Genomic DNA, 27,160 nt, shown 5'->3' on the forward strand with positions numbered 1-27,160 from the left:
ATACTCAAGATACAGTAGTTCAACTATAAGACAGCAACACCAGCAGGGATCAACAGAGACACAGTTAAGTGCATTTGTGAATAATTTACTCTAACTCACTCTAAGGAATAATTATACATCTTGTGCTGTATCTGTGTCTCCTTTGAACTCTGCTACTTTCTTACTCGTGTCCGTGTGTGGTTATGAAATTGCATGTTATTGCATCCAGATAATTGTTTAAGTGATTCCTGAAGCTTTGTGTAAGATACAGCAGTTCAGAATATGCAGTACAGGGAGGGTACTTTTGTTAAATGCATTTCCTTATTTTCCTTCTAATGTCAGCCACATTGTGATGCCAAGATAAAAATATTGAGTGCCATCGATGAATATCTTTTCTTGTAAAATGTCTGGCGTAATCGGTAACACCTGTGTGGTCACGAGTTTATTTACCAGTTGGAAAATTTCCTCACCATAGTATCCCACTCTGAAACAAAAGTCCATGCAGCTTGATTAATTTCTATCTGATGTCCCAAATGGTTTATTCTTTGTTTTCGTACAATGCCTCATAGTTCAAATGGAAATATTTTCCTTCCTTGCTGAGCACCCTGAGGAATTTGTGCACTAATGAATGTGTGTCCGCAAGGCAAAAATAGCTTCACATTGGAAAAAAGCATCTACATGTCAGATTCTAACAGGCCCAGCCATCGCTCTTCTTGGGGGGATAAAGACAATTCCTCATTAAGATATACAATGATTTTTTACATACTCTCTGGTTACTCAGAAATCATACAGAAAACTGAATATGTGAATATGTTGCCTGCTTTGTTTCCATGAAGCAGCAAGGGATGCTAATTTTGTCTCCTTATGCCTGACCATGACTTATCATGAAGGCATTGTGGAGCATGCTTTAGAGAGAAGAATATATTCAAGATCCCCAAAAAGAGAAGAGCTTAGAAGAAGAAATGTGAGCCACCCATGTGTCATATTAATAACAGCACAATCAGGCCGCAGGGGCAGCATGGTCCTTTTTCCTTTCTTGTTCCAGTCCGGTATTCAGTCTGCCCTTTTGAGTATGGAGTCCTTTGAGATTCGATACTTTGGAAAATTGGCATTAAGGCAAAGTAGTGCGTTAACATGTCAGCTCGCTGTAGTTACACTAACATATTGAGTTCACTCAGAACAGCAGCCAGTGGTCTGACCTGTAGAGTTCAGTTGCGTAAGTACTTCGTCAGCTGTCAGCACCACTGGAACATTTTCACTAGGTGTGAAAGTCATTGTGATTTTTTTTTTTGTGGCTGTGTCTGACTGTGCCTTGTGCCCATTTTATGGGTAATGCCTTTTCAGTTGCATAATATCGCTCAATAAGAAACTCTGACACTTCTCACCCTGACTACTCTCCTTTTGCTGTTAAAATACACTCTCTGTAGCACGGGAGTGTGAGTGCACAAGTGTGTTTGTGTGTTTTATGGCTGCAACAAACGATTCTTTTTATGATAGATTAATCTATTTGTCCCAAGAGCCAAAAATGACATTCAAATTGCTTGTTTTTTAGACCAACAGTTCAAAACTTAAAGATATGCAGTCGACTCTCATATACAACAACAAAAAGCAGCGCATTTGAGGTTACTCAAACAATTAGTCAGTATCAATTATCAAAACAGTTGCCAATTAATCTTACAGCCGATCGACAAATCAATTAATCAACTAATTGTTTTAGCTCTATTATGTTTTAGGACAGTAATGTATACTGAGAACTACTTCACATCACATGCATGCCGCTCAAGTTCTGTTAGAGATGGGAAACAGTATTAATGTTGCTGATGAATAACTAAAATAAACTAAAACGATCCAAATATATTTACTTTAGAGTAATTTACACAAAAATGGGCATTTTAGTCATAAATTTTAGGCATTAATCAGCGCCTCAATGTCGACAAGTGTCATAGATGGCATCTATGTTTGCGTAACCCGACCTGTCGGGTGTCTGGTTCTCGAGGTGTTGTAAATAAGACCTGCAGCGTTGGTTCACTTAACCGTGTCCTTCTGCTACCGTTACAGAAAGAGTCCTGTGTCTGCAGCTGTGTTGGAACAGAACATCACTGTACAGTGTGTCACTGCATTTCTGGACGGCTGCCAAATGCTGTTTATAGCTCAGCTGGGGTCAAGTTTGACAGCTCTAATAACCCTGAACGCACTCACCGTCTAATCCATAAAAGGCTTTACAATCAAAGCCGAGAATGACTGGGCTGCCTGTGTGTGGCAAAATACATCAGTGCATTGTGTCTGTCGGCCTGTTTGTCCAGCAGTTTAGTGAGATATGTAGCTGTGCAATAAACCAGCAGACTGGAACAATTGAAGACCCTTGAAGGCATTGTTTTAGAGTCAAAGTGTCTTTAATCCTGTTAATTAAGGATTTCAATTAGTTGGGGATGTTAAAAACAAAAATGTGTCTTAGCCCATGCCCTAAAAAAATACGCTACCTTACACTTCCTACTGTTCTGCACAAGCAAATCACACCACCTAGGGGAACGGTCGCAGCTGTCATCCCCTCCTGTCTCATCTGTAATCTGTTTCCATAGAGCATTGGATTGTGCTTTCTACTGTAAACAAGCAATGATTCAGTGTGTTTCCTCTCCTTTGTGTAATTCCAGATGCCCCCTCCACAGAGCAGCAGGAGCTGTTTACCCAGAAACTCCAGCAGTGCTGCATGCTCTTTGACTTCCTGGACTCTGTGACGGACCTGAAGAGCAAGGAGATCAAGAGGGCCACGCTTAACGAGCTTGTGGACTACGTCTCCACCAACAGAGGGGTGCTGGTGGAATCTGCATACCCAGAGATCACTGATATGGTGAGGAGTGAGGACACACTTATAAGGGGGTTTAAATTCTTTGGTATTTCTCTAAATTTGTGTGGCCTTTTTTGAGATTTAGAAAATAAACCCATAGCAGCAACAGCAGCATCAATTAATTCCAAAGTGTGAAGTTATGAGCTGTTTCCAGTGTTTATTATTAAACAGCAAAGAGGTCTCCTCTCTGTGTCACCGTGTAACATCCTGTGCACTTGAGCAGGATTAAAAAATGGAGGCTGATCGTGTGTCTAGACAGGGTGTGCCATGTCGGCAGCATGAGAGGAACATGTTACCATCTTCATACCAAACCCCTTACCATACTGGCTCCATTTAACCACAAAATCCACAGTGTAAACACAGGGAAAGCCAAATATATTTGGTGAATTTGAAGTTTTCTAGTCTATTTCTTTCCTCCTCTCTCTCTCTCACCCACGTCATTACCCACTGAATACAGTGCATGCGGATTGGAGTCAAGAAGTTGGATTTTGAGTTTTCATTATCTCCAACATTGCAATGTACAAACTGACACCACTTTGGTTGCTCTTTTTAATGTTAATTTTCTCCCAAAAACATGTTTGATTTTGAGAGTAATGTGTGTTGTCTGTCTGCGTTACTTATGTTGTCTACTAGCTGCTGTTGAAAAGCTTATATGATGACACCCACCCATTAATTTTTTATAAACCAAGCCACAGTACAGGGAGAAATACTGCTAGCCTTAATGATGTTTGCCAGGTTTGAGGTTTACTGCTGTAACCGTCGTCTTATTCACTGTGTAAAATGAATCCACTGACTTTAGTCTTTAAGGAATTTACTTGAGATTTAGACCAATTTATAACCTCAGTTTAAACCTAAATAACCTACATTAAGCTAAAGCCAATGTCTATCACACAAGACTTCCTGTAGCTATTTCACAACAAACCACATACACACTATTCTTTGTTGAAAAGATTGTACTCTCTCTTTAGCTCCCTTGTCTCAGTCCCTTTTCCAAACCCCAAGAAGCAGTGCTCCTCTGTGGGCCAATTTTGCTAATGCAGGTCACGTAACATCCTCAAGCCCCGGGAGATTGTTTTTTTCCCCCTACACATTCATTATAAAAAGATTCCTGCACACTGTCATACTGCTATTTATTTATTTACGATGTTTTGGTCTGCTCGACCTTCATCAGAAAAAATAGTACTTTCCTCTGATGCACCTATAACATATTCAGGTGTGCGGAGTTTTTGAGGACATGAAACAACTTTAAAATCCTGAGGACGTTGCTTCAGTGTTACACAAACATTAAAAAGTTCCTCCTTGAATTATCATTATTTAAAGCATTAGATCAAACATATATTTAAAAGCCAGGAGTCTTCTCACATTATGTCTGTGTCGTCCATTATTATTTACATGGCAACCTATGTTACAATACATTTGCAAGTGATTCTGTGCTATTTGTGGTTGTCATCCTCGTCTGGTGTGATTGTTATCTGCCGTCATGAATCAAGTGTATTTTTAGAAATCTGGAAAAATCCACTCACCACGCATGGGAGTCAACATTGCAACTCATCAGAAAGTCACCTGTTGCAGTCACAATTGTATGTGAAAATGACACTTTATATTAAGTAATATTCTCTTATCTGTAGATAAAGTACGGTACCTCCATGTGTGCATTCACTAGAAAGGTCAGAGCGCAGGGCCGACTTGGCGAAGGTCATGGTTGAGTTATTAACACATTGGCTGTCGCAGGAATCTTGTTACACGATAGTCAGTTTGAAAGTATCTTTGGTCAACATGGTATAGATCTGTGTTGATGGAGCAGCCTAGTTTCCTCCTACAGTTCAATAATGACTCATGTGCTACATTGAGAACACATCAGTCAGTACTGTAGTCAGTGATTCACTCCACACAGCAGATTATCATCATGGATACAAGTCAGCATGTCCACAGCTGAGTCCAGGAGTCTGCAGAGTATTGATGGTCTGTAATTTATGTCATCCCTTGAAACTATTGATTTTGGATTCAGTTTATTTAGGATTCAGATTTTTTCACTTTAAATGGAGCTAGGCTTGCATTTCCCCCCTGCTTCCAGTCTTTGTGCTAAGCTATGCTAACCACATACTGGACCTGTCTATGTACTGGACACACAGAGCTGAAAATTATGTCAACCTCCTCCTCTCTGAGGGAACAAGAGGATTTCACAAACCGTCTGTTCTTTCACATTTTGCAGCTGCACAAGACAACTCTATTATGCAACGGAGTGACGTTGCGCCAGAAACGGACGTGGCTCTGAGACGTCTGTTCTCAGCGCCAACTCTTAAGACTACCAACAGCTCGCTTTGCGCTGCGTCATTTGAACAAGGCTCCCACCTGTGCACCGTGCACTCTGCACGGGGCACCAAAACATTACACAGAGGGGCAAAACGAATTTCAGGAAAGGTCAGGAAAATAAACGGTCGGAGTGCTGAATATGTAGATATGTAAATAGGGCCCCGAATAGGTTATTTAAGTACTTGCTTCCTTAATTTGGACAGTGAGAGGAGAAAGTTAATAATTTTCCCTGCCTACATATTCATTAAATGTAAATTCAGAAGCTTTATTAATTGACATGCGTCTGCCTTAATACAAATGCACCATTCAGACACATTTAGTGCTAACATTTCTTAAGTACCACAATAGCCCTCTGTCACATTCAGCAAACAGCACTATTGTGCAGCTGTCATGTGCTAAATGTATATTTTGTGGATTAATTTGTCTTTAAACTGCACTTGTTGTGTGGTGCAGATGTCTAATTACACTACAAGATAAAAGTCATAAACGATGACGGCGCTTGAGTTGTCATCAGAAATGCCAAAAAAATGAAACAAGTAATAGCAAATAAGTTTTCCCTGGCAGTGTAAGCTTCGGGTACTGTTGCCACAGGCAATGCAAATATGGAGTAGGAGGGTAAATATGAAGTTGACAGCTAACAGTGTCAACCACCTTACACTTAATGCCAATGTTTAAACTGGTGCAACATCTGTGTTTAAGATGCAGTCTGTATTAGCAACATGTACTCTGTTATTGTGACAGACCCACCCTTAAAGCTTCCAAAAACACACAGCAAGGACATCATTTTTAATTTCAAATGCAGAGTCTGCCCTGAGAGTTATGGCTGTTGTCAGTTGTGGCTGCTAATAACACCAGAATTTAAGTAAGTACTAGCTCTGTACCTTCACCTTGTCAGGAGATGGTAAAGCAGCGAAGCGCTACAAACAAGCATAGCAAACACAAATAGCTCAAATAAACAAAAACTGGGTCTTATTTTCCTAGTTTTACCATCATGCTGATACACTGCTCTGAATTTCACATTTCCCATGTCTGTAGAGTAGTAGGTAGAGTGGATTTTTCCTAAATATAAACATTGGACCTTGTGGTAAACACAGAGTGGATATATGGGATTTTGTGCTCTTTCTGCAACATGGCATGATTCACTTTTCAATGTGCCAACACAGACAGTAAACATAGCAGCAAATCCTCTGATGTCAGCAGTCCAAAGTAATAAAAATCAAAGTGATTAGTGAGTTATGCTCACTCTAATGCAATTATATTATAAATCATAAATATAGTAACATAAATCATAAATCACTTTAACCAGAAGCAATAAATATCGGATGCTGTTAATTTGCGTTCAGTTTTGGTGTGTGTTTATTTGAGTAAAATATGCTTTCATTCTGTTTTTACACTTTTTCAATCACGATGTGGCAGAAAACCTGCAGCCAGAAAACTGCACAAATGAAAGTGTGTGAGCAACAGGTCATCCACTGGATAATGAGCTACTTAACATGTAATAGCTTGCTTGCACATTGCACATTAGTGGCCTCTTGGGCTTTTAAGGCTGGGGTAGTTTAAATGCAAGACTCCGGCTGGTGCACAGGTATTGTCAGTTGTCTTTCTTAATCTTGTGTATCTATTCAGGGCAGAACGGAGGGACACGGGTCGAGCTCGAGAGAAACCCGGTTCAGAGCCGAGTGTCTGCACTACAGACAGGCTTCTGAATGAGGTTAGACAAATAGCAGCTGCACTTTCAGAAAGCGGGGTTGATAATAGCTCTCCCGGATACTCCATGCTTGGCATCACATGATAATGAAGAGGTGAGTGTTCAAAGTGCTGCCCATTATTCTGCGGCAGAGAGGACTGCTTTGATCACAGAGGTTGTTAGGAGTACAAACGGCAAGGTTTCTCATTTATGGAAAAGGAGGTTTTGCCTCCTTTGCCAACTCTATAATTAGTATATTATAGAAAATCACTTCTCTCAGACAGTTTTGATTGAATTCTTCCTTTCTGTGCCAGAGATGACTGCAAAGCAAGAAGGGTTGGTTGAAAAGAGCATCTATAATTAAATAAACTAAAAGCTTAAAAGCCTCCCTTGTCATCAGCAGGCGTACACTGGTTTCACTTAGTTCACAAGTCACTTAGGAGCAACCATTTTAGGATCCTCCCACATTACCTTCACACTCACACACAAGTCACTGTTTCCTTTTCTTTTCTCCCACGCTTCCCGTGTTTGCTGTCTTCTCACAATGTTTTCTCTTGTTGTGTCCAACTGTAGTTATTTTTCAACATTGTGAAATGAGTGGGGGAATTAATTACGCGTGCCGGATACTTGCGTGGTGAGTTATGTAACCCATTATGTTGTACAGACAGTGTGCATCTCTGAATCCTCAGACAGAATCCCCCCCTTCACCATCCACAATTTTAAATTGTTAGGATTAATGAATTTTGTCATTCCTGTTAGTATTCTTTGTTGTGCATTTATTTTGGGAATAATAATGCTCAAAGTTACTAAATACATTTCCCATAATTTGGGGGATATAAGCAAAAAATATAATTTTGCCATGGAGTCTGTGATTCAGCTCTGTGCTACAAATTGACACCATTATAAGCATGCCAAATTTGCCAACTAACACTGGATTACGTTGATCCTGAATACAACTTAAAGATGTGATGAATCTTAGCAAGTTCTGGAGTTATATCTGTGTATTTCTGAGTCATGTCTGTTCAGATTAGACTGAGTTTTTAACTTGAGAGGGAGTACTGTGTTTGACACAAAGTGCAGCAATCAGACACTAAGGGTTTCAAAGTACCTTAATTGCCTTCATGATCTGTGTGTGACAGCCACTGATGCTCCATCTGCTGACTGTGATGATGAGCAGGCCAAATCAACATGTCAAACTACAATAACTGACTTTCCATTGTGTTTTTAACACCTGCATGCATCCCTTTCATCTCATGCAGTATCTTTGGCTCACAGTTTAATAACCTCAATGGAGACAGGTTGCTGGAGCAGTTCTGTGACGTTAAATAGGATCCTTATTAAACACCTTACTGGCTATACCAGGCTGTGTGTGGTTCAGATTATGCTCCTGTGTGCACCAATGCCACCAACCCCACCATTTATCTTGACTTTGTGAGCATTTGTTCCTCAGAGCACTCCTCTGGAAACATGGGCATCACACTGACGCGCAATGTCTCGCCTGGCAACCCACTCTGTGAGTCATCTGATTCCAGCTCAGCCAATGATGTGCCTCACACCAGGGAAAGCAAAGTAGTATGCCACAGAGAGCTCATAGAGGTGGCATACTGATTTATTCATCTGCCCCATTATCAGCATCTGCATACATCTGCATACTCTGCAGACATTCAGTATCCGTGTCAGGTTAAAACTTGACTCAGATAAATACAGTACACACAACTGGACCCGGCAGGTGAGAGGCTGCTGCAGTGGAGGAAATCCTAATCTGCTTACATTTACCTGTGTGCACAGACAGAAAATTAATCTGCAGCAATTTTGATAATAAATTAATCGCTTAAGTGATTTTTTTTTTTTTTAAAGCAGAAATGCCACAAATTTACTGCTTCCAGCTTCTTAAATGTGAATTTTTCCCAGTTTTCTTTGTCTTCTATGATAGAAAATTTAAAAAGCAAGCAATTTGAAGATATCAGCAATGAGGTCGAGAAAAATATGATGGCCATTTTTTGCTATTTTAGACATTTTAGATACTAAATGATGAATTGCAGAATAGAGATAATAATTTTGCCTGTTTATTTGTCTTTTGTTTCAAAACTACATCGGCTGCTTTATTGACACTGAAGTACTGAGGTGTACTGCCGGGCACAGTGGTGACTTTCAAATGTATTTGTGGGTATCTGGTGAATTCTTATATGTGCCTGACTTTATTGCAGAGTTGTGAAAAGTCCAACGAGTGAATTGCTGTGTGTATAAAGCATGCAGGCAGTCAGCCGGTTCTGATGCTGTTTGACTGAGATGCTCGATGTGAGCGAGTTTGAAAATTGTACAATCGTTTCCAGATGTTGTTTTCAGCAGCTCAGACACAGCTGCAGTACACTGTCAGACTTCTCTAAACTAACAGGAAGGACACAAGCAGGCAAATAACAGCTCAGTACAACAGTGGAGAGCTGAAGGGCATCTCCAAATGCTCAGCTCATTCAGCCTTGAAGGGGATGGGCTACAGCAGCACGAGATCATGCTGGGTACCATTCCTTTCAGCTTATAACAAGGTCAGGATCAACATGGTCATGTGAAAATCAAAACCAGATCGTCTGAATGTCTCAGCACCTAAGCTTTGTTGCTGTTTAGTGTGTAATGTCACAAAGCCCTCATCATCTCCGGATGGTTCCTGGAATATTATAGTGGCTTTGGTTTGTGCGAGAGCTGCAGCCAAAACATGTCCTATAAAAAAACCCCGTAGTTGTAACTCTTCTCTCAGATCCTACCCAGACATTAATAAAGAATCTCAAGCAAGAAAATATTAGAGGAGAAGGAGTTGGAATATTCATTTTGGGATCATTTACGTTAGAATGTAGCCCGTAGCAACCAATTCATTCTTTGGCTTATTAGTTCAGTGTCCATGCTTTGTTTTTACCATTTCCACCAATGGCATTTCAGCTAGCTGGTTCAGAAATGAAACTCCCTTGCAAAGTTTTTTCTGTGGGTTTTTCAGCTTGTCAGATTTTTGGGCCTCTGTCAGGTTTGAAATTCCTTTGCCGCCTTCTTCTCCCATTAGTGTCATTTGGATTTTCCAGCTGCCAATAAGTAATTTGATGTTGTCTTTATCACTTCAGCATGAGAGTGTGCACCCAGTCACATAATGCCAGCTTTTCCAGCTCCCCGCTGCTATGTGTGTCGCTCTTGAATGTGTCCTTGCTAAAAATAACAAGGTGGGATAGAGGTGGCGGTGACCTGTCTACCACGATTGTCTTTGGTACAGGATTTTAATACGGGGGTTGTGGCAGTTTTTATCCAACCCCACTGTGTTTTTGTGGTGTTATAAAACATCAGTTAAATTAAACATGCTCAGAAAATTGTAGCTTTCCACTCCATTTAGCAAGCTGCCAGTGATGTTCATGCATGCGTGTTTGTATTAGATTCCTCTTGGGTTGCACCACCAGTTCTGGAGAATTCAGAACGGTGACTTAATATTGAGTGTAGATCCAGTTGAGATGACGCTTGGCTTGATTCTCAAAATGCACCTTGACCACTTGTAACAGCTTGTAGTCAAATTTCCCACCCACATTTATTTAATCTCTGTGAAACTGTAATAGCTGCTTATCACAAACAAAACCCAGCCATACAGCTCTCTTGGTACCTTGCTTCAGGCACAAACTCAGTTACCTCGTCTTGGTTGTTTGGTGTGCAGGCAAATTAACTGTAACCAAATTTAGTGCGAGGTTTATCACACTGTCCTCTTCATTCACACTACGCTACTTACAGTATGTGGTTAAAAATAAAGGTAAGAGGAGCTGTACCAATTGCAGTAGCAGTTTTTAAATAATGCCACAAGCCGCTTGTGTTATTAGACGTGTGTTGTCGTTGACGTGTTTGGTGAAAGTGACTAATGTGCTTCATCGGCATAGAACAATCATAATAATCAGTCACAGAAACAAGAAAATGGCCCCCTTTTTACGCAAACATTGCATGTCATTTCATTAGAAGTGTTCTCTGTTTTCTTCCTCCCCCTTCAGATCTGCACCAATATATTCAGGACTCTTCCACCGAGTGAAAACCCTGATTTTGACCCAGAGGAGGATGAACCCACTCTAGAGGCTTCCTGGCCTCACGTTCAAGTAAGGATCTCATATTTCTGTCCTTATCACCTCTTTACATTACATCATTATGTGTTTTGAAGTAGTAACAAGGTGCATATTTTCTATTTATTTTTTAATTTTCCCTTATCTTCCAGCTGGTCTACGAGTTTCTCCTACGCTTTCTAGAGAATCCGGACTTCCAGCCCAGCATTGCAAAGCGCTACATTGATCAGAAATTTGTTCTGCAGGTAGGAGTCTTTTTTTCTGAAAACGTGTTGCATGATGCAGTTGTTTCATGATAATGAATGTGTAAATGTATCAACAGGTTCAAGGTTAACCTACTTTATTAAAGTAAGACAAAGTTGTCAGTTACAGGCATTTATCTTGGTTCCTGGTAATATAGATATTTTCTTAGATCACATTAGGAATACACCTTCATCAATAGTTTGCGTAACGGCACATGCCTTAATGCAGGCTGTTTGTTTGCAGGCAGACAAACCTCAGGTCACAGCAATGACAGCGAACAAAAAGTAGCTAAATTAAACAAAAAACTTGAGAAGACAGAAGGAGGACACACTGCACTTTGTCCTTCTAAAATCAATAATAAATAATGATACATAAACATTTAGGTAATCAATGTCATAATTGTAGGTAGGAGGAGACTACTAGCTGGCTGTTGAGCTGGGAGTGTTGTGACAGCTCGAGTGCTGCAGTTATTTTCATATGATAAAATTTACATAACAAATCTTCAAATGTCTTGTTTCATCCGACCAGCAGTCCAAAACTTGAAGAGAATTAGTTTACTGTTACAGATGTAAGAAAGCCTGAAAATATTCACATTTAAGAAGCTGCAATCTTTGAGTTTCTTGGAAAATTACTTAAAAATTGATTAATCGTGATGTGTTCAACAACCTTACAGTTTGATTGGTTTGATGAGTCAAACCATTAATACGTTGTAGTTGGCTACATCTGCCCTGGCTCAGTACCCACCTACTGCAGGAATGCGTCGTTTCTTGTATGAAGCTGCAGAGCGACAGGGGACCACAGGGCCTGGAATGTTGGCTGGGCCACATCCGAGGTGCCTGGACTGACTTTCCATGATGTGAGTGTGTCGTGGGGGAGCTTTAAATAACTGCCCGTGGTTTACTCTTCAGGTTGAGGGAAGAGGGCTGTGGCTGGAGCAGAGGGAATGAGGTGGAGGATTGGGGGGCAATAAAGGCAGGGAAAGAAGGCCAGGTGGTTTTGTTAATTCCAGTTATCATAATACACACAGCATAGGAATAGGTCTCCAAATATCCCTCTGAGATGTTCACATATATATTCACCATACAGGTCGAAGCACAAGGGTGGCCGGCACGCAGCGTCCCGAGGGAAGGCTCAGGTTTAGTGGTTTGCTCAAGGGCATTTTGAATCAAAAAGAGGAGGTGCTAGGGCATCCACACAAAGCCAGAAAATGGGGAATCCTTGTTAGAGAACTCTGGGTGTACCGTAGTTTGTTTTAGACAGCACTTTGCACCTCAAATACATAAGACCTAAGACAAACCCTGAAGTGACCGTGCTCATTACTGGTATTTACATTTCTGCATGTACTTTTCAAGGTGTTTCTGTTATTGCTTTTAGGAATGGGTGTGGAGTGATACAAACATGCAGCATAGCAGCTCAGTGTGGAAAGAAATGTTTTGATGTCAACTTTGATTTAGTCAGTTCTTTGTGAAACTGTGTACCTGTTGTGTGTAATCATGCTGTTCCACACATATTTTTAATTTAGCTGGGAGATACTGTACTTTGACAAGAAGTAAGCTAACTCTTAGCATGTGGAGGGAATACACCTGGCAGAATTATATCCAGGGAGCAGTGAAGTGACCAATGATACTTCAATCCTACAACATCCTGAAGTGACAAAAACCATTACACAAGTTTTATATCCTTTTAAGCAGCTCCGTAAGACCCAGGTCACCACTTGTTTTCTGCCCTACTCACCAGTTAACAGCATATTTTGGTCCCTGAATACAGAGCTTTAAAACTAGCCCTGCTCCGGTGCTACTGGATCAACTAGTGCAGAGCACAGCTGCTGCAGAAAACAGCCTTCGACATGGGAAAACAACCATATGTGGAGCTAAGAGCTGAACATGTGGTCAGACACGTGGTCAGGGTGTATTTTAGGCTTTTTTATGTCAGGGATCACTGGTAAAATGTTACGGAGTGTGTCTGTGTTGGCATGAGGGATCTGCTGTTTGTTTTCACAAGCTTATGATGATTTGATGGATTTAAATCCATACCTGAGTCAGAAAGAGTTTCATTAGTAGTAGTAGTAGTGTTATTTATTTCCTCAGTTTACTGTCTATTTGTGAGCAGTAACTGAAGTGCTTCTGTCAGAAATCAGGATGCCTATAAACATCGTTAATGTGACATTGTTGAAACTCATTTCCAAACCTGACTTGCAGAATACAGGTTGGCTGGCTCAGTCTAGTTGTAACCAAACTATTTGGCTGCAAAACACATTTGTTTTTTCCCCAACGATGATTAGCATATGCAGTCGCAAAGCGGTAGCCTACCCAACACCAGGTGAGTGAAGTGAGACAGTTCACCACTTCAGCTACAAACTATGTGTGGTAGCTTTGTCCTGCTATGTCCGTACCACAGAGCTGATAAGGCTTTCAAAGCAGTCAGGAACACATATTTGCATTGCACATTTGTTACATAACTAACTCTGTATATGTGGACTTGAAATGATCAGATTCCAACGTTTCCTCAGCGTGTTTTAGGTTTCTTTCTCGCCTGCATGGAGCTCTGTCCACTTATAACTGAGGACATACACATTATAGGAATGAGCCAAGCACGAGCAGGTTGCAAGACTCTGATGCTCCTGTTAGCAGCTCGTTGTGGCTGTACTCACACACAACTGGTGAAGACATTTAATCACAAAATATAATCAAATCGTATCAAAGTCAGTTTTTCACAACATTGTTTTAATGCTCATCTGCTTGCACAGTTGCAGGTTGAAGTTCATTTACAAACATCTTCGTGCAGTACAGATTAACTTTAGGCTTAAATGTGACTTTGTTTAGCCATTGTCAGATGGAGCTGAGGTTTTATACTTTAAAAAATCTGCTGTTTGCTTGAAAGTCATTATAGTCGGGTTTTTAAACTTATTATGCCTTTTTTGTTGTCGTGTCTGTCACCTGGTTACACTTGTTGCTCAGTCTCTTCGTGAACATAGTCTTAGTCTCATTCCTATTTGGTGGACAGACAGGCTTTTAGTCAGGGATATAATTTCAGTAATGACCTGGTTGTTTTCACGGTGGATAATCTTTTTTTATCATAACTATGAAATGAACAGAGATGCACTCGACTGCATATGATTTTCAAGAGTGTGTTTTGTCGACCGTGGAGGAGAGTCGTGCTCTCCTTGAGCTTCGTTTTTGTGTTTCCTGAATATTTCTATTGACCCTTTGTGAGCAAATTGCCTTTATGATTGTGCCTTGTGTAACTACAGATAGGCATAACATGTAGCCTAGTAATGATTTTATTTTTTCTGGACTCAAGGTACAAATCATACTGTGGCTCTGGGTTATCCAGGGACATGTACTGGTCAGGCTCCTGAGAAAACTCAAATCCTGGTGTGACCTATTGGGACTGAATATTGACCTTACCTCAGGCACATGCTGTGTCTGAATTATACTCGGGCAGCTTTCGTTTCATAATAAAGCCAGGTCCAATGTCTATATCCCATTTTGTCCTCATTGATCAACTTCAGTGCAGTTGAGAGGTCAAAACTTCATCTCTTCTGTCTGCTCAGTAAGGATGCAGGTTTTACCAAAACATCGAGTGTAGAAACTTTTTACAAAAACCTGCTTATTTTGATCAGCAGAGTCTTTACAGTTTCCCTCCCTTCCTCTACGTACATGTATCACTTTCATGAGGCAATAGGTGTCATGCTGTTAAGGGCTAGACTATAAGGTGTCCGAAAATAGTGAGAAGTAGCCCATCACAAGTTCCCAGAGCCCGTTCAATTCCTGTCAGAATAAAAGTCCATAAGACATAGATATTTAATTTACAATGACCAGCAACCAGGAACTGTTTGGCATTTTTACTTTATAAAGAAGGTTTCCTTAAATTAGTTTTTTTTTTTTAACAATTGCGACCAAGAAATGTAATGGGGGCGGCATTACATCAGGCATTTTACGGTTGAAAAATAAACCTGTTGCCAACTACAGAATGGTGACACTTTCAAAACGTATCTTTGGGATTTCTGTACTTCAATTTCTTATCATTACCAATGCATCTGCAATGAGGTACAGTAATATCAGTTGGTCTTTAGATAAAACTAACATTTAGTGTGCTGCTAAGTTCAGTATGGAAGGTGATGGGAAGGGCTAACAACTTCAGATTCTCTGACAAACTGGGAAAATATGTAGGGGAACAGGAATAAGCAGCATTTGAAACACCATATAAACTGTGATGCCCTTGAGCAAACCTCCAGTTGCAACATCAGCGCTGCTCAGTTGCAACACGGAAAGACTCCTGGGGTTTAAAATGTGGAGAAGAAGAACATGCGTCCATGATGAAACCCTTTCCTGGATATACGCAGGGTTAAAAATAGACACCTGTCACCGAGGTGCTGATGGCAGGCTAGTGGAAGATAAGAACCATATTCTGAAGCTGAGTTGAGCCTGAAAACATTCCTTTTGAACTCGGTGGCATCGGCTTGGCTGCTCTCAACAATATTGTAATAATGACTCATGTGTTGCTAGAAATAGCTGTTAAATGCCAGAGATATCAAATCTATTTACAATACTGAGCACTCAGGCACACATACTGTATATTTGTTATATAAGATGTTGGTAGCTGGTAAGATATGGCCCGATTATTTATACTTAATATTAAATTACTGCCTTACAGCGAGACCAATAACTTAAGCTTGGAAGAAAAGGGCTCCCTAGATTGCTGGTTAGCCCAGAGGCGGGCAAGATGGAGAAAACTAATTTCACAATAAGTAATCACGGCACACAGCAGTATTTCAGTATCAACATCAGGGTAACCTGCAGCACTTTATAGTGAAGACTTATTAAGCCTCAGGGAAAATGGTCCGGTACATCACGTAGCAAAGGCCACATATTGAATGAGTCATCTCGTAACTACACTGGTAACGAGATGAGATGCAGCTCAGCAGGTGGTTGATTGATCGATCATACCATACTCTCACTTTGCAGTAATTAATCAGAGAAAACTAGAGACAAAAAGCCCAATCAGTCACAACCACCAACCAGCAAAACTCTGAATGTGTAGTAAGTATTAAGAAGTATTTAAAATGGTACAAAGACAAACGCTTTAGTGGTCAAACTTAATCACAATATAGGTACTGTGTACAAGACAATTCAATTAGCTGCACAGTATGGAAACATGATGCAAGATAGTTTTGTATTTTTCAAATGAATCAGGACTGAAGGCTGAGGCCGTGTGTGTTTGTCTTGTTCTCTGTCCTTTCAGCTGCTGGAGCTATTCGACAGCGAGGACCCAAGGGAGAGGGACTTCCTGAAGACCATCCTGCATCGGATTTATGGAAAGTTCCTGGGTTTGCGGGCCTTCATCAGGAAGCAGATCAACAACATTTTCTTGCGGTGAGTGAAATGTTAAGAGGCCAGCCAATGAACAGTGACAGGAAAACATGTTTGATGTCCTATCACAGTCGCAGTCATTGTTTCTTTCGAGAGAGACTTACAACAATAAGTGTAACACAAACAACATAAACAGGCCAAGACAAAAGAGAGTGTGATGTTCACATATTTTGGTAAACGTGATCAGTTCAGCGATGTGAAAATAGGAAAACAAATCACTAACCAGCGGGTATTGTGTCAAAAAAATCACAATCTTGATTGATCTGCTGCTTTCAGTAAAGTCAATGCAACCGTTCTTATGATCCCATTAGATCCCAACACGATCACATCACATGTGATGCACAGAAACATACAATGAAAGCCACTTAAAAATATGTTCCATCAAGTTACAGTAAGCTCTGGTGTGGAGTTTCTGGTCTTGGTTTTCAGTTGACCCCGTTATGCGCGTGATGAGCCTGAATGTTGATGTTTTAGACATCATTTTCTCTACACATCATTACATTACACAGACACAAACAGAGAAGAGGAAGAAGAAAAATGTTCCGATGGAGGCATCAAATACTCCTGTTGCTGCGTGACAACGGGCTCTAGATGATTGAAACAGGGGGCACTTGATGTCGTTTCCAACAGGCAAGGTGGCAAAACGGGTGCACGTACTTTGACCATCTGTCACTGAGAATAAAAATAGTGCCACAGTTGTCAGGCTCTGTCTGTACATACCATGGGTGCACAGCTAGATGGAAGTGGATTACCAAACAGAGGATGGATCGTATGGATTATTAACTTACATAAGAGCAGTCGACAGCTAAATATGTTTATTTTATACATTGAGTAATTCTTAATCAGCTACTGAATTCAGTCTTTTGGGACATACAAGTGATCCCAGTTTCCTGTAGACTCTTCTTTCATGGCAGCCCAAATGCGGACAGACTGACAGCTTTGTTTGGGTTAGGGTTAGTCATGTAAAACTTCATCTAAAGGCTATAATATGAGAGTTTTGAGGTCTGCTAGCTATGTTAAGAATCACACCAGTTAAATTTTATTTATAAAACCCAACTCCTTAATCAAAATGACAATATTTAAAAGGAGCACAGTATTCCGTTGTGTTCTCTGTTGTGACTGTTTTTGGGTTCATGTGTTTCTTCATAATAATTATAACATTTTTGTTGCTGTTGCAGGTTCATCTATGAAACTGAGCACTTTAACGGAGTTGCTGAGCTTCTAGAAATCCTGGGAAGGTGAGTAATAATGTTTGGACATACAGAACAATCATCATTAACATCCTTTGACTTGCTGAGTGTGTAAACAAAACTTAAAGACGTCCTCATAGTACAGTCAGTTGATGGTAAACACAACAGGTTGTAAAATTCAGCCATTGGCTTTGGGAACTTGCTGTCCTTTAACAAATACTATTATTTGTTTTGGTTTCTGGCACTTGGTAATACTGACTAACTCTCAAAGAAAGATGGATTTGTAGAAATATAATCGTCATAGAAACGTGGTCTTTATTCTGTCATAGCTTTTTATTGCACACAGTCCAGGTTGTAATCCGGCTTGTGGAGAACATTACCTGTGCACGATGACCTGGAGGACTTGCGCTCTCTCGCTGTCCTAAACTAAAAGGCCCCTCTGGCTTCCTCTTTTCTGTCATTTTTGGTTTTACGATCACAGTGAATTCTCTCTCTATATTTCTTTTCGCTTCAGGAAGCGATTATATTCACAGCCAATACCGGCTCTGATCTCGTAGTAGTCAGCTTGTGCTGCTGTTTTGTCTGTCTGTACAGGAATCTATCTCACATTGCTCTGTTGTTTTTCTGTTTACAGTATCATCAATGGGTTTGCGTTGCCTCTGAAGGCAGAGCACAAGCAGTTCCTTATGAAGGTGCTCATCCCGTTACACACAGCTAAAGCATTGTCCCTTTTCCATGCACAGGTGAGAGAAACTGTCCACTATAAATTATATTATTTTGTTATAACTTGCATATCCTTGAGTTGTATCATTCAAAAGATTTGACGTAGTGTAAAGCTAAAATACACAGCTGTTGTTGAGGATTGTTTCTCCACTGTCATGATGTAATCTCTGTACTATAGCACCTCCTGGTGGCTCGGAAGTGGAAATGCCGTGGTTCAATGATTATTAGTGTGTTTTGATGTTCATCTTAAATTTCTCCAAATTACCAGAGTAAGAATGTATAAGAATGATTACATTGATCATAGGTTTTCACCCCAATACATATTTAATAACATTTTCAGGTGAGGTTCTGTGTAATGAAGCCTTTGTCTGATGCACTTTTTTGGGTACATTTACTGTTTTTCTTTTGTGTCCCTCAGCTGGCCTACTGTGTGGTCCAGTTCCTGGAGAAAGATCCTACACTCACTGAACCGGTACATTTATTATTTTATCATTCCTCCCACTCAAAGCACAAAGTCTCGGGCACTATATTAGTCCACACTGCAGAGACATTTGTAGTGGGTGCTAGCAACCACCCACTCAAACAGACTGCTGAAGGTTTTTTGTTTCTTTTTTTGACATTAGAGATAAATTCTCCAGAAATTCTGTTATCTGTGCAGGTGATCCGTGGGCTGCTGAAGTTTTGGCCTAAAACCTGCAGCCAGAAAGAGGTACGTCATTCTGCACGTCTATAAATACACTTCACACTTGTCCGCCAGATCTTGATGTTACTTTGTGTTCTGCACCTCTTATCTAATCAGGTGATGTTCCTGGGTGAAATTGAGGAGATTCTGGATGTCATTGAGCCAACGCAATTCAAGAAAATCCAGGAGCCATTGTTCAAACAGATCTCCAAATGTGTTGCCAATCCACACTTTCAGGTACGCCGCTGACACAAACATACAGACAGTTTGTTTCAGTCTTTGTCCTTTTCCCATAGTCCCCTATTTAGCATTCATAATCAGTATATAAACATTTCATAAATGGTTTGTAACACACTCTAATGTAGGTGTAAGCAGGTAAAAGTGTTTATTAATGCATTTGTCAACAGCTATAACTCTGGTGCATAAACAGATCATGAAGACAATATAGGCAAATGCTGTACATTAATAACATCTGTGTACAACAACATTAAAGTGTATTATATAAATAAACAAAGCTTACTTACTATTATAAACCATCTGTTAAATGTTCGTATGCTGCTTATTAATGTTAAAGTGTTGCCTATATGTCCGTTATGTAAATGTTTGTTGCGGCTTCATTCCAGAAAGAGCCGCTCCAGAAAGAGTTCGCTCTAAAAGCCTGATTCCTGATTTTTCTGTTCTCTCACGGGCTGCATCAGAGATTGATTTTAAAATGTATTTTGCCATTGAACCCTTAATTAATGACACTCGCTCGGCTTCTCGCAGTGAATCCTCTTAACACATTTTCTCATCAATTTGAATCATTTATCAGGATTCAGCTGCCTGGTTTATAAAGTCTGACAAGGAAAAAGCATCAAATGACAACCAGTGGTGGTACATTTACCCAAGCGCTGTACTTATGTATAAGTGAAGTTTAAGATTAAAGTACTTCACTTGAGTATTTTCAGTTAATGCTGCTTTATGAACCTGAATTACATTCACTCAACAGCCATAGTTACTGAATACTTTGTTGATTAAGATTTTACATACAGTACCAAAATGTATTTAATCCGATGCAGCAGTACATCAAGTATTTAGACCTAGCTTTACATCGACCAGCTACAACATTAAAAGGCTATTTACACAGTAATGCATCAATAAGCCAATAGACTGAGTTGGTCATTCACATACGAAACATTTAAGTTGGAGAGAATATAGAAGTGCATTTAATGTTATATTAATTCTTTTTCTTTGGTTTTATGTGTCACCAGCAGATGCAAGATGCCAAAGTTTTGGCATGACATGGAAGTAAAAACTTTATTACCCTAGTAATATAGTAAAACAATACTCGACAACATTCTACGTAATGAATACTTTTAACATTTTTCTGATAATACTCAGGTATTTTTACTCACATACAGTATGCCTTAATGCTGAGAGAGATTGCAGGACTGCATTAGCTTTAGCTAGGTGTACTGAGTGTATTTTCCATGTGCAAAGGAGATTGAGAATCATGACTTTTACGTGACTCGGGCACCATCACATTTATGCAGCGAGGTGCTGCTGTAAAACCAGAGTCATTAACCAGCACAGTCCCACTCAGTCAGCCTCACAGAGAGATTCTACTCTTGACTGATGTCTTTCTACTTTTCTGTCCGTCCTCTCAGGTAGCAGAGCGAGCGCTGTACTTCTGGAATAACGAGTACATTCTCAGCCTCATCGAGGAGAACATCGACAAAGTCCTTCCCATCATGTTCGGCAGCCTGTACAGGATCTCCAAAGAACACTGGAATCCGTAAGTACTCCAGTCTAGAGAAAGCTGTTTGATCAACTTAATAATCATTCGCACACAGGATCACATGCTAGGCCAAATTACCATGGCAACTCCAGAGGTATTCAGATCCTCTGACAATGTCAGAAGTTATCAAGGCTCAAGCACAACAATAAAACAGATAATGTTACCATTTGCCAATTAAAGTTGATTAACTTAAATTACAAAAAACACCATGTTTTTTGCATCATGCTGCCACATTAATACAATGGAGGCTGTTTCCCTCATGATGCCAGAGTATCTCTGCTGTGTTGCAGGACCATCGTCGCTCTGGTCTACAATGTGCTGAAGACGCTGATGGAGATGAACTGCACACTGTTTGACGAGTTGACTTCCTCCTATAAAGCAGACAGACAACGGTGAGTAACAGACACTTCCAGAATCTGAAACATGGACCGCAACATTAGATTGAACACTCTTTCATCTCATAGTGTTTGGGCCAATTTTAGTAATTGTCTCTGATGCCACAAAACCAGTTAGTGGTGTACACTCCATCAAAAACCCAATGCAGCTTCTCACAAACCTGCTCCTCAGGATACAAAGTACCATATCATGTGGATGTTTTATGTTATGTCTTAAGGATAATCAGCAAAGCAAACAGGTTGCACCAGAATAAAACACATGCACAGAAATGTATGATTTTTATCAAGGTATTATACTCTTTTGTTAAATTACTTACATTGTCTTCTTGCTGTCTGTGTTTATATTTGATCATTTCTGTGTATTTAATCTCTCTGTAAAGCACTTTGGTCAATGTTTGCTGTTTTTTTAAATGTGCTCTATAAGATAAATTTGCCTTGACAGAAATAAAATGCCACCAAAGGGATCTGGCAATACAAGCTACAAGACTTTAGTCAGTGTTGTTGAGCTTTAAGGTGATTCTTTTTCCCTTTTTTAAATACAAACGGGGGGAGTAAACGCTCTGGTCGGAGAAAGCTGCAGTCACTAATGTTGTACCTCCCACGGGATGATTTGACCTTTTTCTTTTTGGTTTTGTAAAAGGTTTACGCTCTGCTTGCATCACACACTTCACCCTGTGACTGAGTGACTGACACACATAGTGAATGGAGGCTATGCATACAAATGACTTTATTTAGGAAGAAATAATTGGCTCTGTGAGGATAGAAATCTGTTGGGGGAAGGGAAGTCAGAAAAGGCTAAAATACATCTGTGCCTGCAGTAGAGGTCATAACAGGTCACTTGTTTTTGTGAGCCTGTGTTTCAGTATGTCTCTTACTAGAGTGGATCTCAGCAGATCCAAACCATTTTGGACTCGTGAAGGCCTCTAGCCTGCAGTTACTTTGGAGTTGCCGTGTTTGTAGAAGATGCCCCTACTTGTATTCTTAATTAGATCAGACTTTTTGTCATTCACCATTTATATTTTTGTATCTTATATTTTAATCTAAAGTATTAAAATGTCTTCCCAGAGAGAAGAAAAAGGAGCAGGAGAGGGACGAGCTGTGGAAGCAGCTGGAGGAGTTGAGGCTCAGCAACACCGCTCTGGTCCAGAACAACAGCCACGGGCTCCAAAGTGTCCAGAACAACAACAACAACAACAACAGTAATCATAATAATGACAACCAGGACAAGAGTGTTGATGTTGCCGTCGTCACCACAGATAACAACGATCCAGACGTCAGTGTGGCAGCCAGTGAGAGCACCCCATGTGCCAAATGACACCGGATGTCAGTTTTTTATTCCGTGACGGTTTGACATCGTGTTCAGGTCAGTAGAGGATTAACGGAGACGGAAAAACACAAATTACACCTCAACAGTATATTAAATCTGCTTAGAGTGACTTAGAGCGCCAGCATTTCTTCGGCAGAAAAAATATATATATTTCAACTTAAGACTATTTTTGGATGTTACAGTGTGGCTGCAGTATATTGTTTATTGTCTGATCAAAGATGTACCCTTTCACATTTAGTTTCTTAACTGAAAATGATTTTTTTTTTGCTATATTCATTGTATGATACATGGGAGGGGAGAAAATAATGACTTGAATTCAATGTTTCCGATTGTGCTGCACTTAGACAAGCTGAATAGCTATTTAAAGATGTCTATTTTTTAATGTGCTTTTCCTTGTTGCTGCCAACACGTGGGTGCAAACCTTAAAGAAGAAGGGAACTGCGGACTTTGGGAATATTTTGGGGCAGATGGGACCAGATCCATATTTACACATTTAGTGTCCATTAATGTATAGAAAAGGGCTGTTATCAGGAGCAGAAGAAGCTGGAGGACAGTTGTCTCCCAATAAGAGTTGGAGAATGGGAGGTGCATGGCCAAAAAAAGAAACATCCTAAAGAATAATAATCCCAGATATGGATTAAAATCTCCCTAAGTGACTCCAGTTGGGACTATGAAAATAAAACATGTTCACAATTAGGGTAAAGGTCATATTTGTGAGATTATTTTTGTGTTTCAGGTGTTGGTAAATATTTTTTTATCTGGGTGAAAACGTGAAGCTAATAGTTGCAACTCAGCACCTGCATTTATAGAATTATTTACACTAAAGTATTGAGACAGGGCTTTCAAAGAATGAAGCGTTTTTCATCCTGACTGAAATTACAGGAATGGTTTGACATTTTAGAAAATAGGCTTATTTGCTTTCTTGCTGAGGGATGAGAAGATTGATACCTCTCTCATGTCTGTACAGTAGATGTGAAGCTAAGGCTAGGAGCTGCTTAGCTTAGCTTAGCATTAAGACTAGAAAGAGAGGGAAACGGCTAGCCTGGCTCTGCCTTAAGCCGCGTTCAGACCTGATTTGAGCCCTCATTTATTTAAAGGTTGAACGAGGCTCAACTTTTGCTGCAACGCGAGTCATCCAGCAAAGCGCTGCATTAGCCAATCACATGCAAGCACACATTCCAGGTTACTCTTAAACGTGAACGCCGTATTTCTTCTGTTTACCTCGCGACCAAACCTGTGAGTATTACAAACTGTTGTGCTGTGTTTTGGTGTCTTAACGCTTTAGAAGGCATTAATCTGTTGCTTACTTCTGTTACTTCCTGGATCATATTTCATTGTCTCACCGACACCTTAAACAACATACCCTCACCAACGCAGCCCCCTGCGTTGTTTTAATGCAACGCAGTTTTCAATCTGAATCCCCGCTAAAGATAACAAAATCATCTAAAACTGAATAAAACATTTTATCTTGTTTGTTTAATCCATACAGAAGTGTAAAAAAACAATTTGCCATTTCAACGGAAGTTACGCACCAGACTATTTCTGAATTGTTGTTTTTACACTTTGGTGTTCATACTGATTAAACAAACGAGATAAAACGTGTTTATTAGTGAGTTTTAGAGCTGCTGGTAGGCGGCTTTTCTTACCTTTTGGACAGAGCACGGCTAGCCATTTCTCCCCGTTTCCAGTCTTTATGCTAAGCTAAGTAGCTGCTGGTTGTTGCTTCATATTTACGTACAAACATGAGAGTGGTATCAATCTTCTCTTTTAACTCTCAGCATAAAAGTGAATGTGCATATTTGCCACAATGTCTTGACTATTCCTTTAAAAGTAGTAGATTTAAGAAATAAAAACATATGAGACCCACAGTACTATATTTTTCCAGAGTATTGAGAAGGCAGATATTTTTGAATGTTTCATTTGCAGATGGATTCTGACGGGATGCGCTTGAGTGTATATTTGTTGAGTGCGTAAATGTGTATATGTTAGTTTGGAGGCTACTTAAAGGGAAATGCCACTCAATTTAAGATTTTATGTACAGTATATTGTTTCTGTGGTCTATGAAAGTGCAGTCAGTGCTTAGGAACATAAATGGTTCTCTGTCAAAGCTGAAAAGCAAAGACTTACACTTGTCTTACCACTTATCTGGTATTTTGCAATTCACAAGGGGCAGATTTTGTGTATTGTGAGTTTTTATATCCAAACAAAGCTCTTTATGAAGTAGTGATATCAAGAAAATTGACGCTTAATGCCAGAAAATCCCACAGGATTGTTTTTTCAAGTAATCTTTACCATCAATGCCTGTTCACTCCCTGCAGCTCCAGACTTCAATGTAACCTCACATTTGCTTTTATTTTCCAGTTTCTGACGTTGGGAGTTGATAAATGTGTTCATGAACTTAATCTGACTGCCGTAGATCATAGGAACAACGTGTTGAGTTTTTAAAATTGAATGGTGTTCCCTCTGAACCCCGAGTGTCTGCTCTCTTATTTTTGAGTTCATATTTTTAGGTCCAGTCTCTTCTGATGCCTTTCTGTCAGTACAGCATTCCAACCTCTGTGACGTTAAAAAACTGCGTGGGGAACCTGTTTTGTAATCGCAGATCTTATTTAGGTTTCACCATCAAATAAAGTCTACTTTATCTTTCTACTCAGAGCACCAGTGTCTTTTTGTTGTTGTTGTTGTTGTTGTTGTTGTTGTTGTAGTACATCATGAAGGTCAACAGATGGTGCAAGGTCATTTTGTTTCTCTTGCCTGTCATCACCGTTGAACTCCTGGACCCCATCATCATAGCTTCATATGACTAATGCATTTCTTTAAGTAGTTATCATTTCATGAGGTGTGTGTGTGTGTGTGTGTGTGTGTGTGTGTGTGTGTTTATAATGAGATAAAGATCTCTTCTGCAAGAGAGACCCAAGTGCAGCAGGGGTTTAAAAGAAGTTTAAATTCATCCAATCAGCTGAGACTTTCACTTTTTAATGTTAATTTAATGTTTAAAGTCAGTGGTGGAAGAAGTGCACTCAGGGTCTAAGGACAGAGGCTGTTATATTCGGCTCTATTAATAAAATTGACTGAAGTATAAGTACCCATACAACAATGCAAAAATACTCCATTACAAGTAAGAGTCCTGCTTTCAGAATCACAATTTGCTTTGGTATTTTGTTGCGTAATGGTCACAATAAAAATACTAACATGTTTATATGTTCATGTAAAATACAACGAACAATCATTTTTTGGACTTTTCTTTAATCCTAGCTATCTGAGAAAAATGTGATAGTTTTACCTCTTTGGGCCTAAAACAGTTAATTAAATGAAATCGTGTCAGAAGTTTAGAGGGGAAGTGCTGACAGCTCATAGAATCTGAAACATGACTTTTTTTTGGTAAGGGGTCAAAAGCCAAAAAGGTTTAATTGTTAATGTATTGTATTTCATAAGTTTATTATGTGAATTTTAAAGTAAAATCTTAATTTGAAAAGTATCTAGTAACTTTAGCTGTTAAATAAATGTAGTGGAGTAAAAAGTACAGTATTTCTTACTGAAATGTAGTGAAGCAGAAGTATAAAGTATCTGTGATAATCAGGAAACTTAAAGTCTTTTGTGTGTAATTAGATTTGGTTAAATCTCCTTTGGTAAAGTTTACAGCTTTTTGTGGCCAAACAGGACACACGTTTTACAATGTTAATTAACTGCTTTGCTTCATTTTTGTTCTTTCTCTTAAGCTTACTCTTTATTTAAACAGATAAAAAATATTTACTAACCTGCACAAGAGGCCAAGTGAACATTTGCTGCTTTTGTGGAATCTGTGCTAAACAGCCAAGATTTAAATACAGCTATATAATGTAGTATTTAGTACAGTATAGTATAGAATAATATAGTACAGTACAGCACGCACAGTGCAGAATAGTATAGTGTAGTATGACATAGTATAACATAGTATTGTATAGCATAGTATAGTGCATTAATCTAGTATAGTGCAGCATAATATAATACAGTTAATATAGCATAATACAGCACATTACCTTATATATATATATATATATATATATATATATATATATATATATAGTCTATATATAGACTATATAGTACAGTACTATATAGTCTAGTATAGTATCATGGTGTAGTACACTATCTTACAGTATAGTATAGTATAATTCAGTACAGTACAATATCATATGGTATACTACAGTATTCTAGTATACTACATTATATTACTGTATAGTACAATACAGTACTGTACCTTATAGTATAGTATGGTATAGCACAGTATCTTATAGTATAGTATTGGATATCATTATATAGCATCATATATTATCCAGCATATACACTGCTCAAAAAAATGAAAGGAACATTTTTTAATAAGAGTATAGCATCAAGTTAATTAAATTTCTGGGATATTGATCTGGTCAGTTAAGTAGCAGAGGGGGTTGTTAATCAGTGTCAGCTGCTTTGGTGTTAATTAAATTAACAACAGGCGCACTAGAGGGGCAACAATGAGACGACCCCCAAAACCGGAATGGTTTTCCAGGTGGAGGCCACTGACATTTTTTCCCT

At 39.4% G+C, this 27,160-nt stretch overlaps 1 protein-coding gene across 1 annotated transcript in view; it reads left to right on the top strand.

Moving 5' to 3' along the window:
• Positions 1-25,255, top strand: part of ppp2r5a (protein phosphatase 2, regulatory subunit B', alpha isoform) — a 39,886-nt gene extending 14,631 nt beyond the window's left edge. Inside the window, exons 2-13 of the mRNA XM_070925389.1 lie at positions 2,631-2,827; positions 10,832-10,933; positions 11,050-11,142; positions 16,385-16,515; positions 17,691-17,750; positions 18,337-18,445; positions 18,844-18,897; positions 19,084-19,134; positions 19,225-19,344; positions 20,754-20,881; positions 21,175-21,276; positions 22,345-25,255. Of these exons, the coding sequence (XP_070781490.1) occupies positions 2,631-2,827; positions 10,832-10,933; positions 11,050-11,142; positions 16,385-16,515; positions 17,691-17,750; positions 18,337-18,445; positions 18,844-18,897; positions 19,084-19,134; positions 19,225-19,344; positions 20,754-20,881; positions 21,175-21,276; positions 22,345-22,594 (1,397 nt within the window). The 3' untranslated portion in view covers positions 22,595-25,255. The remainder of the gene's footprint in view (positions 1-2,630; positions 2,828-10,831; positions 10,934-11,049; positions 11,143-16,384; positions 16,516-17,690; positions 17,751-18,336; positions 18,446-18,843; positions 18,898-19,083; positions 19,135-19,224; positions 19,345-20,753; positions 20,882-21,174; positions 21,277-22,344) is intronic.
• The last annotated feature ends 1,905 nt before the right edge of the window (positions 25,256-27,160 follow it).

Source organism: Enoplosus armatus, chromosome 19 (genome assembly GCF_043641665.1).
Source record: "Enoplosus armatus isolate fEnoArm2 chromosome 19, fEnoArm2.hap1, whole genome shotgun sequence".
NCBI lineage: Eukaryota > Metazoa > Chordata > Actinopteri > Centrarchiformes > Enoplosidae > Enoplosus > Enoplosus armatus.